This window comes from Ooceraea biroi, chromosome 12 (assembly GCF_003672135.1).
Source record: "Ooceraea biroi isolate clonal line C1 chromosome 12, Obir_v5.4, whole genome shotgun sequence".
Taxonomy (NCBI): Eukaryota; Metazoa; Arthropoda; class Insecta; order Hymenoptera; family Formicidae; genus Ooceraea; species Ooceraea biroi.
In genome coordinates, this window is record NC_039517.1 from 9,974,408 (window position 1) to 9,993,769 (window position 19,362).

Consider the following 19,362-nt stretch of genomic DNA (forward strand, 5'->3'; position numbering starts at 1 on the left):
TGAATATCGGCCATAGAATCTCTCTTTAATCACCGATATCGCTATGTTACGTGTTGAAATATTTTTACAAAAGACAAACGTGAGTTGAAATATTATTCGCTCGTATAGCTGATAGTCTCGAGAAATGTATTTGTGTATTAAAATTGATTATACAATGCAATAGTTCAAGATCGCCTGAGATCTTACGAAATTTTACGAGCGTGAGAACGTGGAGGAACTGCAAACGAGAGCGGAAGCCAGCGGCGACGACATTCAGCGGCACGTGCAAAGAGTAAACGCAGACACGCACACACACGTGACATTAGGTAATAAATCGACGATATTTCAGCGGCGGAGTTGCGATAACGTGTCCGATAAAATAGCTGGTACCTGCCCGACGTGCGATCGACGGTCGCGGCCATCGGTGAGTCACCGTAGGATTTTTAAGGGGGAGTTTGCGAGGAGTCCTGCACAAGCCACGCATTCCCGTCGTGCACCGTATCGATTTAATAGCGTTCTTGTTTACCGGTAATGACGCTAGACCGGATGCAACCGGCGAACGTAAGAAGTCAATTAGGGCTATAGCACACAAATTTCCATAGACATAAGCATAAGACGTAAACTTAAGCTCGAAAGCCAATCAGGATATCGCTTTAAACTAAGGAATGCCATAAGAATAGAATACACTATTAAGTTGCAAAACTCTGGACGTAAACATAAATTTCAACCGGTTAAAATTTTTACGTTTCGACATTACTGCAATGACGATGACCGCGACCAAAACATTGGTAGCGTATCTATATTGTATCTAATCTATGTTTAGCGTGAAATGGAGGCAAACGTGAGATTATCGAAAGACAGCCAGTGATATTTGTTTTCATATATTTACATATTGAGAAATGGAGAATAATAGTCATAAATATATTATTTTACAAAATCAGTTTATTTCAACCGAAGATAACAATATATCAATGGAAAATGAGAGTAATATAGAATGTGACACCATATTAGACGGAGATTCTATATTAATTGATTTAGTTAGAGGTTATCCTCATCTCTATGACAAATCATCACCACATTATAAAGACATTATAATGAAAGACAATTCGTGGGAAGAAATTGGGAAAATAATGAATTGGTCATGCAAGTATAAATCTATGAAGTATAATCAGTTTCATGACAACTAGTATTGCCATCAGATTCTGTTGCTTATCTGTCAACAGACTGCCAACAAAATGTTTATTGGATATTTGATTAACATTATTTTGATAATATTTGTCTAGCTGTTGAATGTCAAACTCGATGGATTCGATTAAGGGAAAGATTTTCAAAAGAAAGGAGATAGAGTAAAGCTGAATCGAAAAGTGGAAGCGGAGCATCTCAGCGAAAAAGCTTTGCTTTTTATGAGAATATGAAATTTTTACAAGATCATGTACAACGAAGAAGGTATGTACTATGAAGAAAATTATAATAAATGTTAATTTTGATGTCTTTGAAAAAAGTGGTATTTAGTGATGCGTTATTTAACATTGACTTTTCTGCTATTACAGAACATTTACCAACATTTCACAAAAGAAAGATAAAGAAAATGTTACAACGAAAGTGCCACATTCAAATCTGAATTTAGCGATACATCGTCCTACTGTTTCTACTACTTCTACAACTCGTCCAGTTTTTTGCTCAATTTCACCGAATTCATTGACAAATTGTGCAATTGCAGTAAAACAAAGTGGGAATATTGGATTACTGAATACAATGGAATCAACGAATTACAAAACACATTTTAACTCATCTATATCTGAAACACCTACCGTAATAGAAAGGACTGAAGAGTCTTCATCCGAATCATCTGCACTATCACAAGGATTTTCAACACCATCAATTGCTTCGCAATGTGATAGATGTTATTTAACTCCTAGGAAACGACAAAAACCCGAATCAGATGACATTGAAAAATCATTCTTGTCATTATCTACAACAATTGCAGATAAAATACGAAACTCAAATACGCAAACGCAAATATCAAAGTCAAATAAAATCGAAAAGGATCCAGAAGATAAATTCGCAGAATTAATAGCAATTGAATTAAAACAGCTACCAGAAGAAGAACGTAAAGAAAAGAAAAGAAGAATAATTGATATTTTATGGAATTAAAAAAGCTGTTTGTTTTTTATTTTTATGTATATTATGGAATAAAAAAAGCTATTTATGTTTTTTATTTTTATGTATGTTATGGAATAAAAAAAGCTATTTATGTTTTTTATTTTTATGTATGTTATGGAATAAAAAAAGCTATTTATGTTTCTTATGTATTCCATGGAATTCTAAAAGTTGTTTATGTTATTTATTAAATAAAATTATATTTCATATGTATGTATGTAATAATTTCATATATTATATAAATAAAGAAATATATAAAGAAACATTTGTAATCTTTTTAGTTATTTTTTAAGTAATGTGTATAAGTTTTCATTAGTTATATAATTACATATTACAATGTATTACAATAAAATATATAAAAACTTTAACTTAATTATATTATAAAAACTTTTAAATTAATTATATCTTCACTTCTTAAGTTGTGTCACGATTTTGTCCTCTTCTCACATATTCGACTTACCATGGGACTTCTCCTTCTGCAGTCAGAAAATAATCTGCAACCTTATCTCGTTAGTTATACGCTTCAACTGTAGCTCGGCGAGCATTGCATGGTGGAATGCGTTGAATGGAAATGTCGTTTTCTCTCCAGGCACCATGTATTATATCTCCATTATCAGTTTCAATATCAACGAAATTTGGAGGGCAATAACATCTATTAATTTCAAGCTGTTGCTCTTCAAAACGTTTTAAAAAATTATGAAGACACATTGCACTTAGTATTATTTTATCGGCTGTATCAGGTTGCATACATATCGCCTTAGCCAATACTCTCCAACGAGAAACCAAAATACCAAAAGCATTTTCTATTGTTCTTCGCGCACGAGACAATCGGTAGTTAAAGATTCTTTTCTTTTCACCTAAATTTCTTCCTGAACATGGTCGCATAAAAGTCGTAGATAACGGAAATCCTTCATCTCCAATAAAAAAGTATCTAGTTACTTCATTACTTCCTGGCAGTCTTATGTTATCTTTCGGTACATTCAATACTAAGCAACGCCATCCTCGTGTATCGAAAAAACATGGTAATATCGTCCTTTAATTCTTGAAATAAAGCAGCAAAATCTCCTTGTTGAGGTCGGTTTTCATTTATGGGTCTAATTCAATATTTTCTTTTTCTCTGCTGTTTTCTTCTCCATATCATAAACAATCCACACCATTGTAAAATGGCTAAGAGAAAATCAGGATCATCCCATATGTTATTTATCCATTGCTACAAAAAATATTAGTTTGTTTAATACTTTTATTCATTGTACAGGTTAATATAGGTTAGTTTCTTTATTATACTATTTTGTTATACGTTATTAATTTTATAATCATACTTACATATCTTTTTAACAATATATTTCAATTTATATATTTTATTTTAATATTATGTCGAACTGCTGAAAATCTGTAATACTTTACTACTCTGTAATACAAAACTTTTCGCGCTGTTAAATTCGAGCTCTATACTTTTAAAAGATACACACGTCTAAAAATCTGTTGATTGGTTGAATGTTTATGGTTAAGATCTGTACTTTATGGACATCTTACAATTGGCTGAACCGTTCTGGGTATTCATTCATTGGCTAATTCTTACGTTATGTCTTACTAGAAAAACGCCTGTCTACGCCAGGTAGTCCCTGGACCGAAATTAAAGATTTCAAGAATTTTCCCATTACCTGGGGGTGAACCCCTATCATCATGCGAAATTTGGTGTTTCTAGCATGTCGGGAAGTACCCGATCAATTCAACGACAGAATAGGGATTTTATATATATATATATATATATATATATATATATAGATGCTTATGTCTATGGCAATTTGTGTGCTATAGCCCTTACCGCCTACATCGAGCGACCAAATTCTTTAATTTTCTTTCGAACATAGCGACTCGAAAAAATTGTGTCGCCATGTTGCACGCCGATCTCGCGATTCTCATCAGTTTAGGAATGACAGAGATACATCGAGCTTTTTCAATTATAAAATTGAAAAGTGTAATTGAAAAATGTAATTGACGAATTCCCTGTCAAACAAAAAATTGCTGCAAGAGAATTCCTCTTGAAAAACATTTTTCTCTCAACAATTTCTAATTTAAATTGATATGCAATGTGTATCGTTATTGCATTTTTCGTGAAAATATACGTTTCACAATGTCCGTCGTCGAAGCGTGGGCTTGTTAGGGACATAATATGCGTTCCGTTGATCGTAATTTTCAACGACGAGCGGGGGGGGGGGCGCAATGGATATATTAAAAATCGTCGCCGCGGGCAATTACGCACGACACGTGCCCGATTCGTTCACGCACGCCCGATGCGTGTGCACACTCGTGCGTGTCGCAGCGCATAAACTCGCGTAACCAAGCAGCCAGTCGGCGACTCCGCATATATATGTATACGTCGCGTATGCAGCTGATTGAGTTACAGTTACAAGCGACGTAGTCGGCTCCGAGTCTCGTCTTCGTCCGCGAACAATGCCGCATCCGCTGACTTTCATCCCCTTTAGACTCCGGATCGGCAAATGTCGAGCAGCATATTCGGCTTGCAAAGCGACTTGCAAACGAAGTCTCCAGTCGTGGAAGATAAAAAAGAATACACACGTATATCGATAGAGATCTATACTTTTATTTGAAAAAATACATCTCATATTTTAGGTGGTCATTAAAATCGTCCATTCCACGTTTTGCTGTTTATTTATCATTAGAATATGTAACTTAAAAAAATTACCAGTCTATAAATAAAGTTTAGTCAATGTTAATAGAAGACAAGTTCGTGAAAAGTATTTTTATAATTCGATTCCTTCGGCTTCCTCGAAAACGCGGGAGTCTGCAGGAGTGCATCCCCCGCGCCTCGTTCTTCACCCTGAGCTCTCGCGGGATGATCTCGCGAGATATTCTCGCGCGGAGCAGTCGGCGCGTATATATACGCGCTCGCGCATCGCTCCGGCAGTCGCTTCTCGTAACTTTGTTACTTCCGAGAGCCGTGCGCGGGTCGCTAGGTCTGTTTAACCCTATTAACGCGCATACGACGCTTATTTGCAACGTCAAGCTCCGGTGCGTCTGTCTCTATCTCCCGTTTCACACTGTCACTCTCTTCCCACCCCTCCTCTCTCTCTCTCTCTTTCTTTCTCATCCTCCCTGCTCCTCCGTGAATTTCTCCCGGCCTCGACAGCCACCCCCGTCGCGAGAGTAGCAGCTCTCGTAATTCGAGGTGTACGCGTTAATTGCCGTATTCACGCCGGCTCGGCCGGAAGGGTTGTTCGTGCATGCCGACTTCTGAATAGCGAAGCTAAATACTGCGACGTAATCCGTTTAAAAGGGAAACGCGACTATATCAAGTGCGAGGCGAGACTGTTCGTCGAAGAAGCACGGCCGATGACGATAATCTTGGAGCCCGGCTCGTAGGTAACGCGAACAAGACGACAGATCTGAGAAGAAGACAGAGCGGGAACTTGCAGTACCTCGATCGCGTCGAGTCGAGATCATTTTGATTCTGAATATCCCGCGCGCATGAGAGACAAATAGAAATCTACGACTCGGAAATACGTAATTCCCTAAAGTAAAGTACATAAAAAATACGATAAAGCAATTCCGAAGAGATCAATAACGGAAGCGACTACCCGGATTACTGAAGATGGAAAATAGAAGCTGAAGAGATGTTCAATGAAATTTTTGCGACTGTGACGGGGGTTACATTACGGTAACATCACGGTAACAGGTATCTCATTACCTGTACAGATACCCTTCCTCACGCGTTCGTCTTCCTTACGAGCTGCTACCGCCTAAGCAACGCGGACGGAACGGGAGACGTCGCAGTCGACCCCCATTAGGCGGACAGGGTTTCGGTAGCAGATTGCAGGTTTGCCATTCATGGCCGCGCCAGGGGAACTTCTTTATTCTTCGCCTTTCTCTCGGATCTTCCATTGACGTGGCGAGGGCGCACAATGCCGGGCCGACGCTGCAAGCAACTGGGCCTCTAATGAGCGCGTGCCGCTGACAGAAGTACATAGGCATTATGTGTGCACGCCCTCCGCCCCCTCTTTAACATTGGCCGATGGATGGATGGATGGATACCTATGTACCCCTGGCGACCTGGCAGGTATTCACGCCGCTTCCATCGTATTCCATCGGCAATTTGTATCGGGTTATGCCGGTTGCGATTACAGGCGTCACGGTGCGGGGGTGATGATAATTTGAGATGGGAAATTAGAAGGCACGGGTAATTGATTCGATTGATCGTGGCGCTCGATTCCCTCCCGGTACTGAGTCCCCGCTTAAGGGGAAATATCGAGTCTTCCTTGAATCGCTAAATTATTATTATACCTATTAATTGACAAATGTAATCACAGTTAAGAGACTTCAAAATGAATTCTATATCAGTCGCCAGTAAGAAATTAATCTGGCATTTTCCAGCAGAAAGCAGAGCGATCATCGAAATGATACCACAAACTGAACATATAAATATAAGTTTGGTGCCCTCAGTGGAGGGATGCCGGAGCCCTCGGTCGCAATGCATCCACCTAAACGACAAGATTAGTACGTTCGAAGTTTCGCCGGTCGAGGGAGAATTAAGCCGAGGTAGCAAGAGAGCAAAAGAGACCGAGAGGGCACCGTGTATGCAATTACAACGAAACTTGGAATCACTTGGCCGTGCATTATCGAATTAAGTGTCATTATACACCTCACGTACGTGTGCATATACATTTATTATGTTTTATTTCGCAACATAACGCGACGGTTTGCAACTCGTACCCCATTGTACGCGATTGTAATGACCCCCTTCCCTCCCTCACCCCCGACACAGAATTACAGCGACGTAATTCAGTACGCTCATACCGCGCGACGGTTGCACGATGCAGGTGCAGGTGCGGGCGATCGAGGTCTACCTGCACATACAAACATATTTGAGGTACCTCGTCGCCGTCGTTCGGAATGAATCACCGATCAACCGTCAGCAATTTCGAAGGCTTCCCGTCCCCCCCCTGTTCGAAGCTTCGTGACGAAGCGCGGCAATTACGGGACCGTACAGCGAGTCCCACGAGTTTTCGCGTTAAAGACCCCGATCGCACCCGTCGACGATCACCTCGGTAACTACCGGAAACGAACACTAACGGAAATGTATCGATGAATCAGATGATTTGAAAAATTGTTCCGAGAAGTAGATAAATATGAGAAAGTTTCAGAAAAGGGCAGCTTTCGAAACTAAAGGTGGCCCTTACTTATACGTGTAACTTACTTTTTTAGCAAATTCAAGTAAACTTCTGTAATATAAAAATAAAATTTAAGAGAAAGAGAATAGTTATAAGAATCTATAAAAGCCTAATAATGTTACATAATTTCTAAAATGAAATTGCTGAATAAAATTGTGTAAAACTATTCAACGTATAATACTTTTGTTATAATTGTTTCTTGAATTTCTAGTTTCTTTTTGCTGATATTCTCACATAAGTCAACGTTTTGTCTTGATAGACATTTTCGCTTTGGCCGGTTATGATTCTTATCATCCTATTACTATTCAGAAGAATTACATAAAATTTTATTCTTTATAATCGTGTTATCTTTTAATAATGACAAGCGAAACACTTGACCGAAAGTACTATTTCTAGGCGGGATGATGTGGACACAACGGCGCCATCGATTTATTGGGCTCATTACGCCGTGGGAATTTGAAAGTTTGAGTGGAATGCGTTGGAATATCCGTTAACCCGAGTGTCAGAGCTTATGGGGTGACGAGGGTAATTAACACATCGATGTACTCTCTCTCGTGGAGGACCCCCAGCGAACAGGCAGTTGGGTTCGCGTGGGAATTTCACACCGCCATGCAGTCGCAGTAGAAAGCTATTAACAACGAAGAAAATGTTTTTCGTCGATTCTCAGAGTCATCGTTTAAAGCTGCGAAGCCATTCTCGTATGCGTATCCATCGGTCAAAATTATTTAAATAAAATACATAAATCATTTAAACTAAATCATATAGTTGAAGAAAGACGTATTGTAGAATATTACAGAGAATTTCCTGCTGCATTGCAAATGCATCATGTCAAAACAGACTAACATCTCAAAATTAATCCTAAAAATAAAATTTATTAGATTACGAGTCTATTATGATAATATAGTTACAACGAATCAATAATGATAGATCTATTATAATTATATAATTAATAACAATACCTATAATATAATATAATATTATACAAACAATAAGCTCAATATAATATTTAAATAACGCTGTCAAAATCAAGAGCGAAGCAGGATGTATGTGCTTAAATCTTTAATAATAAACCAATTGTAGTTCACATAAATCACATTATTAAAGATTTTTATTAAAGGTTTATTATTAAAGATTTAAGCACATACATCCTGCTTCGCTCTTGATTTTGACAGCGTTATTTAACTAATATAATATAATAGTTATATAATATTCCTATATATTACTATATAATAATTATATAATACTAGTCTATTATAACTAGTAGATTATAAAGACTGATACGATGCAGAAAGAGATTGCCGTGATGCAAATCATGAAAATAATAAATTATTAAATTTAACTTTAAAATTTTGGTCCTCAGATGCAGTGTGCGGAAAAAAAACGGGCATCATATCTTCGTTCGGATTGCATAGGCAAGAAGTGACAGACGAAACGGCTCGTTTCAGTCGGACATAAAGAGACCCTCGGAATTGCATAAAGACTCGGTGCAACAGAATGGGCGATGCCGGAACGGAGATCGCGCGACGGATCTCTGGCGACGCCTGTGTCGGCGCCGCTCGCGCGAAGGAGCGTCGCGACGTGTCGGGACGCGACGACGGGCCCCCCTCGCGTGACACACTGCCACCGGCGAGGCCGACTCAATGTATCACGTACACGTTGTGATAGCGGGTCGTGGCGTTATGACTCAAGAAGGGTCGCCACGTTGTCAGCGTCGCCGCTGAAACCGAGGTATGATTCACCTTTAACTCTTTCGTGAGCGCGATTCCCCGAGATTCTAATTGTGAGATTACAGTAGAACCTTCAATACAAACCGACTTTATTAACACTAGAAAATTATTAGATTGTATATATTCCTCCTGGGTTTTTAGTGTTTTTAATAACGAATATAATATGTTACAAGCCATATTGTTAAAAACACTATATTATTAAAATTATATTATATATAATAATTTATATTATTATATTTATATTATAAATTAATAATATAATTTATAATTATATAAAATAATAATGCCAAATTAAAAACGGGTCGAACATATGTTACAATCCAATATTAGAAATGGACTTGTAACATCCTTCATCGCGACAAGACTATGTCGTGTTAAGTTTTGTTAATGAGTTATCCTTTGTTTGCGTTACAAAAACAGTGACAAGCAATTTATCATGTTGCACTATTGTCAAAGAAGGCGACACTAATATTGGGTAAAAGTACACGTAAAGCAGATAGGTTTTGTGTATATCGATTCTACTGAATAGGTAATTATCGCACCGTGCAGCCGTGCAGTTTTCACTTAAAATTTCAATAATTAAGCGATTCGGAAGACGATGATGAGAAAGAAGACTTGAAATTAATTGGCTGATTGAGTAAATTTGATTCCAATCTTTTTATCTAAAGTAAACAAGTTGCAGCGGGCAAACGTGGACCACCAAAAGTAGTTGAAATATATCTCTCCATCGCGAATTCGCTCTATCAACGATGTCCCAGAAACGAAAGCCAGGAGCCCTCGACATTACGGCGCGGCTCTATTTCGGTCGACGCCGCCTCGGGCGACGGTGCACCGGAATGCGCCGCGTTCTCTCGCTCGAGCGCACGCGACCCTGACAGAGTGCGCTTGATCTCTTCGCCGTAAGCGAGATTAAAGGTCCAATTATAGAGTTCTTCGGTAAATTATTACTGCAGCGTCCTGGAAACCGGGCCCCCTTGCCTTTCGGAACGCTCTTGACCCATGAACCCGTCACCTTTCTCACGTGAGTTCACGTCAAGCCGTCTAACGATTCCCGAAAAACGTATCGTAAATGCTCGTCTTTGATATCTATTCGCAAACTCGATTCTGCGGCGCTTAGCGTAAACCGAGAATGCACAGCGTAACGAAATCAACCAAGTTTATAACATTTAGCTGTAAGATAAATTTTAATATAACGTTAGAAAAAAAGAATGGAACATGTAGAATTATAGAACATAATTGTAAAGAATAATTCTATATAATCACATAATTATTGTATTAATTTATAGCATATATTTATATCTCACAGATATAGTTAACTTATATTTAACGCCATTTTGCGATGAATACAAGTAATGGCGTTTCCGGTCTCGATTCGTCGCACAAATTATTTGTGTTAAATTTATTTGCTTGTTGCTCATTCGCCTCAGATTCAGCGCAATTTCGCGAAGGATTATCGGCCCGTTTCCGTGCGTTTTCTCGGCGACCGCCAATAACTCTTCCTTCCCCACGAGTCGGATATGCCGTTGAATCAACGCACGGCCGCTTGTGGAACTATTTCAAAGCATCGTGTGTCATTGCGTGCACGCAATATTTAGCCGTGCCCCGACGTGTGCGTCGGGCGTCGGCGTCGAGTGAGTCAGTGCAACGACGTTGTCGTCGTCGACGACGACAACGACGACGATGTCTAGACACCACCACCAGCACCCCGGCCCGGCGTCATATAGTCACTGATTTGCTCGCTTGTCCTCGTGCTTATGCTGCTCGTAAAATGGGTGAAATCATTCTTAGCCCGAATCCGACCAAGCGCCACGCGAAGAGGAGGCAAACAAAAGTTCATTCACGACGGTGATGAGCGCAAAATTTAGACACATGACGCCTCTGTAATTATTATCTCCACGCTATCAGATGATGTTTATACAATAATTATGTTGACACACATGAAGTGGAATCAATAATAATTCGTAATTAAACGTAATTAATTTCATATAAAATATAAATACGAAATGTAGTGATATAAAAAAATATTATTCAAAAGAGCAAGTAATTTGAATAAATTTCTTGAAATATATCTCTAATTGCCAGCAATCAATGTATTGATAATAAAGTATCAGACTGTAAATTTTCGTCAAGATAACGTTCATTTAGAATTCTCGAAATGTGAAATATTCCATAGCACCGTTATATTAAATACATAACAATCAATAAGCATTGTAAAATAAAAGTTTAAAAAATTCTATCATGTATCGACATCGTGCGTCGATTAATTCCGCTACAATCCTCCTTATCCTCCCGAGAGGGTTCGCCGCGGCTAAATTACACGATGGAGAGATCGAGCCGCGATCGGACGCGAGTTTGCTGGTGGCGGGTGCAACGAGGGATAAGCAGGATGCACTTGAGTAACTATAACAACGCGCCGGCCTTAGGTGAATCATAACCGTTCTGCTAAGTTGCGTGCGGCACCCTCGCTTCGCGGTGAACCCCCGCCCTTGTGCCCGAGCCCTTCCCTCTTCCAGTTCGGTGCGTAAAGACACGCATAGCCGGCCAATTATTGTGCGACGACGCATGCCTCGTCATGCGAGGTATGCGATGCAGCCCACCCCGCGATAGCCAGGCGGAATTCTCGAAACCACCCGCTGAATGGCCAGTTCTAGTCCCGAGCATACAATTTATTTTCCTTACGCATTATCGTGTTTCATCCCGCCGAACGATAATCGCTAAATGCTACTTGAACGGAAAATTCAGTCGTCTGTAGTCTATATTTGACAAGGAATGCTATTTCTTCATCGATTCTTCTTCGATGAGACAACGCTCGCGGGAACACATTTCTAAAACAGATACAATTTATTACAATCCTTTAATACTTGATAAAACTTTAATATTTATTTAATACTTGTTAAATGTATCTGTATTAGAGCCGACAATAACGCTGTTACTATTTTGTTGCAGTGATAAGATTACTTCTCCAAGGATGCTGAATAGAAGTACAAGTAACGGACCACTTTAAATAACGTTTGGAGCTCCACTTACCTCGCTAAATCCTCCTCCTCGTTATGCTTTTATATATCTCTAAGCGAGTGCATTAACCCTCAGGTGTGTCGCCCGATCGAGAACGTACCTTGTCGAAACACGAGTATTAAATATAGCGTGTGCGAAAAATAGCTTCCACTCTCGTATTATTGTAAGCCGGCTATTAAAAGAGCCATCGTTTTACGAGCGTACGTTGCGTGTGTGGTGTGGAGTCGCCGATTACCCCGACGTTTGAACTCAATGTTCTCGTAATCTGTTTCGCTCTCTTTCTTCCTCTTATGTGTGCACCGGCTCTCTCATCCGAGGGATGTTAGCGATTCGCAGGACGTCGCGTTACGCACAAACTGCGCGCGACAAACACGCGGCATCCTGTATTTTAAACGGGCAATTTCACGAGCCCTTGGCCACTGTAGTGATTTCATCCCTCTCTCGGTCTCTCTTCCTCTCGCTCCCCTAAACGACGAACGGTGGAAAGGGCGCTAACTACCCTTGTATCTACTCGCGGGTAAGGGATGGGACGGAACGCGCGCGCCAGTCTACTCTCCGTCCCTAAACGCATCTTAAACGCCTCAACAGGTCCATGAATAAGTTAGGGCCTCCGACGGCGACGTGTCGAAGACGTAATAGATTTTGAGGGCCGCTCCGCCGCTCCCGTGAAAGGACTTCCCCGGGAAATTGCCTGCGTAAAACGCGTGCGTGTATGTGCGTGCGATTTTTGCATACGCAAAAGTATTCTGCGATACGTCGCGCGATTTCTCTGAACCGCTCGGAGTATTCGATCAATATCGAGCCCAGTTTATGTTGACCAGGTTTCGATGAATCTGCCTTTCCTCTCTCATGTCGGAAATGTGTTTGACTGTATCTCAGTAAAATAAATATTTTAAAATAAAATTCGTGTTAATATGTCTTTATTAAGTTCGTATTAAAACATTCGTATTAATGTTTTTTATATATTATATAAGTTATACTTACTCTCATGTTGTGCCATGTCATTTGAAATGTGCGCATTTCGTTCACACACTCGCACACACACACACACACACACGCACGCACACACCAAATTGGATAATCGTAATCCGGATGCGGTTTGTTTCTCGCGATGAGACGCACTCGCCAGTAGCTTATTCACGCGAATTTTGCGACGGGGGCAAATTAGATAGCGTTTCGCGATCGAAGGTGGGGAACGTGTCGAGAGGGTGCACCGGATTTGCATCGAAAGTGCCTCTTAAACGTTCTGCCCCTTCCTTCGCGACATCGCGCTCGGCCTAAGAACAGATTGCGAGGCAAATTTCCTACAGATTCGATATTAAATCGCGGGATATATTCGGTCCGTGCCGTGGGCGATGTCGACACGCCGCGGTCCATTAGCCGCATAAATTTAGCTCGCAAACTCCTTTCGTGCGCGCGCGAAAGAGAGAAAGAGAGAGAGAGAGGGGGGAGGGGGAATGAACGATTATTCTTTAGCTTCAGCGCGTTGCTGTGTGAAGAGTATCGTGTAATTAAGCATAATTCAGCGTCCTCCGGTCTTTCTAGACTGCGCACGGCAGAATCGCTGACAATGACGAAGCGTGCTGGAAATATCGTGTCGCCGCGCCGGTGAGACTAGCGGAGAAAGAGATAATAAAGCTCCCGTCGACGTGCGAGATTTTGCGAGAAGTCGCAGCAAGGGTGTTGCGCGCAAATCAAGCAAATTTCCGGAGGCAACACCGACATTTCGAGCACTGATGTAACAAGGCTGACAACTAACGCTGCATGCTGTTTCGTATTTTTATATAGAACCGGTAGCGGTTCTATATAAAAGTGCAAAATGCGTCACTGGATTTTCTCAGCGTTTGATTTTTCATTTTCCGCCCTGCGTGAGTATAATTGCACGGGGCGCTATCAATAACGTTCAATTTCTGGTATGGGACACTGATTGGATCGCGAGTATCTGCTGGATATACTGGACGGACAATAACGGTGATTAATTATTCCTAACGGAACTAGATCGAGTGCCTTAATGTGTCGCCGCGTTACACGAAATGTCATCGTCGACGTAACGTCCGGCTTTTCCGTTTTCGCGGCGATGCAACGCGACCCTTATCGCATTCCTGATGCGATTCGCACAATCGATCGATGGTTTCCTAGGTTTGCGATCGCGCACCTCGTTGTATTCCTCGATGTAATAATAACGTAACGCAAGGATGCGTAATTATGTCTTTTTTCGCCCCCCCTCGCGCGTGTTCTCCAAAACGGCCGCTCGCTCGGGCTCCCTCTCCGTCACAATGGTAATTAATTAAATCTTACGGTTGCGTACATGCGAGATACGGTATTGGGGTGCGTATAAATCGTAGCCGTGCCATGGCGCACCATATGGTCAACGTTCAAAGGGCCCAGCTCGCGCGTGATACCTATAACGGGTGTCCATAGTGATCGGACCATGGAGATGGGCGGAACCGTCGTGATATCAAATGCGTGAAGGCCCGCATTCGTGTACCGATCGGTCCCTCTTGGGGATTTTCAAAATGCGGAAAAAATCGCGCGACAATCCGGGCCATCTCTTCGCATTGTACCGAAATGCAGAATTGCTGCATCATTAAATTCCCGAAGCGCGCGCTCAGCGATTTTTATTTTAAAACGTCGTGTATTTGAATATTCATGTGAGAATATGGATGGAAAAAGATATAACACAACCACGGTAATTCCGATAATCACGACATATACGCGACGGTCTCGCGATTTTATATTTTATTTCGCGACGTTTCCAGGTAAAACGCGAGCGATGTGCGAGAATATTTGCATGAAACTTCGGGACCCTCTCTCGAGCGGGGGCGACTTACGGCGAAGTCGCGGGGGTCGCGGGAGGATGCACGGGAAAGAATCTAATTCGATGGATTCGCGATGTCCGCGCGTAATTCTTGCGAAGGAAAAAAAACCTCACGCGGACTCTCGCCCACAGAGGCTCGCCGTGCAACTTTAACTTTCGCGACGCTCACCGTCGCGCCGGTCGGGGCACGGTTGTTATCCCCGTGACAGGGGGAGAGTTCGCGGGCACGGGGGTAGAGCGCCATTATCTCTCGGCTGTTTGAATTTGAAAAATTAGCGAAGCTCGTCCCGACGACGACGAGCGGCGTTCTCACGTAGGGAAAGAAAGTTCGCATCCCGTTGGTGTGCGTTCTCGTGTGCAACAGAAAAAGAGAGAGAGAGAAAGAGACACGTACAGGTACGTATACGTAATACACGCGTGATGCACACGTGTGTCTTACGTGCGGTGGATCGATGTAATTGAGAGTACACGTAAGTTCTACCTGCAAAAACGTTACATTCATTCGAAGGACACCGAAATGGAAAGAAAAATCGCGTCGATGACGACGATGAGAGACGCGATCGTTACGACGTGGCCTTCATCGATCCGGCAATCAATTTTTATCAGTCTGGTCTGGTCAGTGTATAACTTCCTTTGTCTCTATCTCTCTTTCCATACGATGCCGCGATCACCGACGATAATCTTGCGACTCGCATTGATTGCTGTTCGACAAACAACGTAACGTCTATATTTCTCACAAACGGCAGTACTCTCTGTATAGCCGAGACATCTGGAGAGGCAGATTTAATGGGCGATTTGCTCTCGCGATTCATTTCTGCGATTTTTCAGGGAGGAGGTGATATTCACGTGCAGACGGGGACCCGAGAGATTCGAAATTATTCGGGTCTATTAAGGGTCACGTTATCATTAAAAAATCTAACGAACGACAATATTGAATGGTCCCTCGCTATCTTCGCTCCCGTTAATAACGGACACTTCGAGATATCTGATATTAATATTTTAACCGTCGTTTAATCACTTTTAGCAGGGTTTTGTAGAATTATTTAATACCAAAATTAAATTATGTCACGAAGAATTAAGTTTCGTAGAAATGAAAGGACGTCGGAATTTCCATTTCGAATAGATTTTAACAGAAATGTAAAATATCAGCTTTTAGTTTTAAAATATGTCAAGTATTAAATGTAAATTTAAACGATTAACGATTAAAGAAAATTTATTTTAAGTGAAAGTATGTCGGAATTTCCATTTCGAATAGATTTTAACAGAAGTATAAAAAAATATCAGCTTTTAGTTTCAAAGTATGTCAAATATTAAATGTAAATTTAATCGAATAATTGAAGAAAATTTATTATTAACAAGGACGATATTACATTTTTAAATTTTTGAAGAGAGAATTCAATTCTCCGAGACAAGAGAATTTGACGGAGCGCATTAATCGGAACTATGACTTTCCAACGAATATTGCGAATTGCACGCGGATTGCTGCTAAATACGGGCCGTGCGATAAATGGTCTCTGAATGGAGCGTCGCGGCATAGTGCAACGCGCCGCTATATTTATTCATGTGAGAATAAGCGCGTGTTGCATATAGTACATCGACGGCGGAGTGTCGGGCTGCCCTTTGATGCCGTAATAATTTCACGGCGTACGAGTGCTCATTAAAACGACCACTTCTCGTCGGTTTTCCTCCTGTAATCACGAGAGATTGTCAGTCATTTTTAAACGCGCTATTACGCACAGCTACAGCTATCAATATGCGTGTAAACGTGACACGTAATGCGTCCGAATACCGTATCAGAGTCTCGCATGAGCGCGTTCTTGTGTCTCGAATAGATAAAAAATGGATAAAGCAAAAACGCGAGAAGACCGCCCGCGCCTCTCCTCAAAGAAACATTTTTTTTCGCTCTTATGAGTCTCCTCCCTCGCCTCCTCCACTGTCCGACTGACATCGTCGAGATAATCATGTCATTCTCCCGAATCTCCCCGCGTCTGAAAGCGACGCATTAGCGGCGAGAACACGTACACCGGGAGTATCCGCCACGTGAATCGATCGCTAAGCGCCCGGGTAATTTTAATGAAAGGCGATACTTTCCGGCGGCGGCACGTACGCGACCGGACGGGGGACGGAAAGAGCGAAGGGGGCGACACACATGCACACCTTGGCCTCTTCCCTCGCTCTCCTCTCCCGTACACCGTGAAGAAAGCTAGGGGGCTCCCGATGGTAACGGAGGGGCAAAGGGAGGACGATGAGGTGCACCCTTCTCCGCACATACGCGCCCGGGGCTCGTGCCGGCGTCCTCACCTGCCCTTTCCGACACCCCTCGCTCTCTTACAGGGTCCCAGCCAGGTGATGAGTCACCCCGCGGCTTCGTCAAGGGGGACCACGCACCCTTCTTTCCCCCCTTGGCCCTCGGCTCTCGGCGTGCCCCCGCTCCAACCCCCTCGCCCTCGGTCCTGCTCCTTCTCGCGAGCGCCGTAATTTTCGACGTGCGTGCGGCATCGCGCCGCCTGCACGCTCGTGCGTGAAGGCACGGGGTCTGCCTTCGTCCTGCCGAGGTATTACCCGCGACCCAGGAACCAGGATGTGATTTATTACGTTGCGCGACGCCGGCAGGACTGCGGTGAAAAAAATAATGGGGGCGAGGTATCGCGTGGAGTCCCGTAGATATTAAAAAGACACGTAGTTAATATCGTTTGGTCTATCGGATCGCTGAGTCTTCCTTCTTAAATATCCATAGGTCCAAAATGGACTCGAATCAGATAAGGATTGTGGCGTTGCTTTATTAATGTCACTATCGATATTGTATGCATAATGCATTTCCCCTGGAATATTCTGTTCGAGAGCAACGTAGACACGGGGTAGATCAACACTATAAAATGACAACACAAAGTATTCGTTAACACTGAAATACATTTGTTGCACCAAATTTTGTTTTCCTAGCCAAATGTATTCAACATTGCTACTCATTATATTTGTTGGGACACGAGGAACACGAATCAACTGATCGCACCTGAATGCTATTTGGGATTGGGGGGGGAGATGATTGGGTCCTCTGAAATTTGCACGTTTTTATTTATTTGTTTATTGTTGACTTGATAATTATTGTTGATTACTTGTCCCAAGCATTCTGCGGAACCTTCGTTAAGTAGCTATTATAAATAGATTTTAGCGATCTGTTTATAAGATTTATAATATTAACTATACTAGTAATTGTTATTAACTATTCATTATTATAGATTCTATAAATTTCTTTCAACATCTTTATCTGTCAAATCGTGCTGAGTTTTTCTTCCTAAATTTCCGAGTCCAACATAGCCTCAAGTCGAACGCTATCTTCACGTGGAAGACAATCGCATTTCGTTCAATCCTAACAATTCGATCGTGTTAATATCATATTAACTGCTCAGTGCGATACGTTAAAATAACGTAACGAGTGGAACACCCGACTACACATTACCTAACGTTATCTTGCGTTAAACCGTATGTGAATCGTCATCGCGGTTTTGAGATACTCGAAAACTCATTACAAAACGTATTACCGTAATGAGAAACATAACGACGTGGGAAATTCGCCGGTTCAATCGCGCGGCTAAAATCCCGCGGCGAGACGAAGCTTTCGGCTTCGTTAAAACATCTCGTCGAAACGAATATCGCGACTGTCCCGAAGTTCTATTATTACGTCCTTTTAGTCGCGCTTAACGATTCATGTTGCACGTGTATTACGAGACTGTGCTTAATTATGTTTCCGGACCTGCGCGTAGATGTAGGTATATATCTTTAGACTAAATATTATATATGCATACATATACATATATATGTCGGTACATCGCGAAATATTTATGCGCGTAAGGTACTTGGACCCCTGCGTTCACCCGTAGTAGCATAATATTAACCGCGACCTAAATTATTTTCAAACCGGTCGACCGATATGAATTACACCAAAATTGAGACGTCGCAGCCGCGCGTATAGTTTCTTAAATATTACATCGCATCGAACTTCCTCCATGTTCACATTCTATATTCTCGCCTGGCAATATTTGGACAAGAAATCGGAACAATTTACTTATAACCGCGTGATCGATCTCGCCGAGACCGGCGGTGATTTTCTTACAAAGCGTCGGGTATCATATGACACGTCCAATTTGATCTAAATTCAATTAATCGATTCGCTAAATTTAATTATTAAATTTTGAATTTGAGATTACGTGGTGCTCATATCCAAAATAATTGAAAATCAGATAGTATATTATGTTATTATTAGATAATTAGCTTTCTGGGTAATCTAATATCTAACGAATATTATATATATTATAAATATTATAATATTATATGTATACCTATATTATAAAAGTGAAAACTTGCTTAATATTTAATTAACTTCATTTGAAAACTGTACGTATTCCGTTATATAAAAATACAAGACAAAAGCCTGTCTACGCCAGGTAGTCCCTGGACCGAAATTAAAGATTTCAAG

The 19,362-nt window shown here is 41.5% G+C and overlaps 1 protein-coding gene across 1 annotated transcript; it reads left to right on the plus strand.

The window, feature by feature from the left end:
* Positions 1-844: 844 nt before the first annotated feature.
* Positions 845-2,133, plus strand: LOC105287111. Its single transcript, XM_011352544.3, has 2 exons — positions 845-1,425; positions 1,530-2,133. Exons 1-2 carry the CDS (start codon positions 1,391-1,393, stop codon positions 2,131-2,133), a joined length of 639 nt encoding a protein of 212 aa, XP_011350846.1. The 5' UTR covers positions 845-1,390.
* Positions 2,134-19,362: the final 17,229 nt, after the last annotated feature.

Excerpts from the sequence above, each read along its gene's own strand:
- LOC105287111 (XM_011352544.3), top strand. The coding sequence starts at position 1,391 with ATGAAATTTTTACAAGATCATGTACAACGAAGAAG. Across the intron at positions 1,426-1,529 it reads GATCATGTACAACGAAGAAG|AACATTTACCAACATTTCAC; the intron begins GTATGTACTATG and ends CTGCTATTACAG.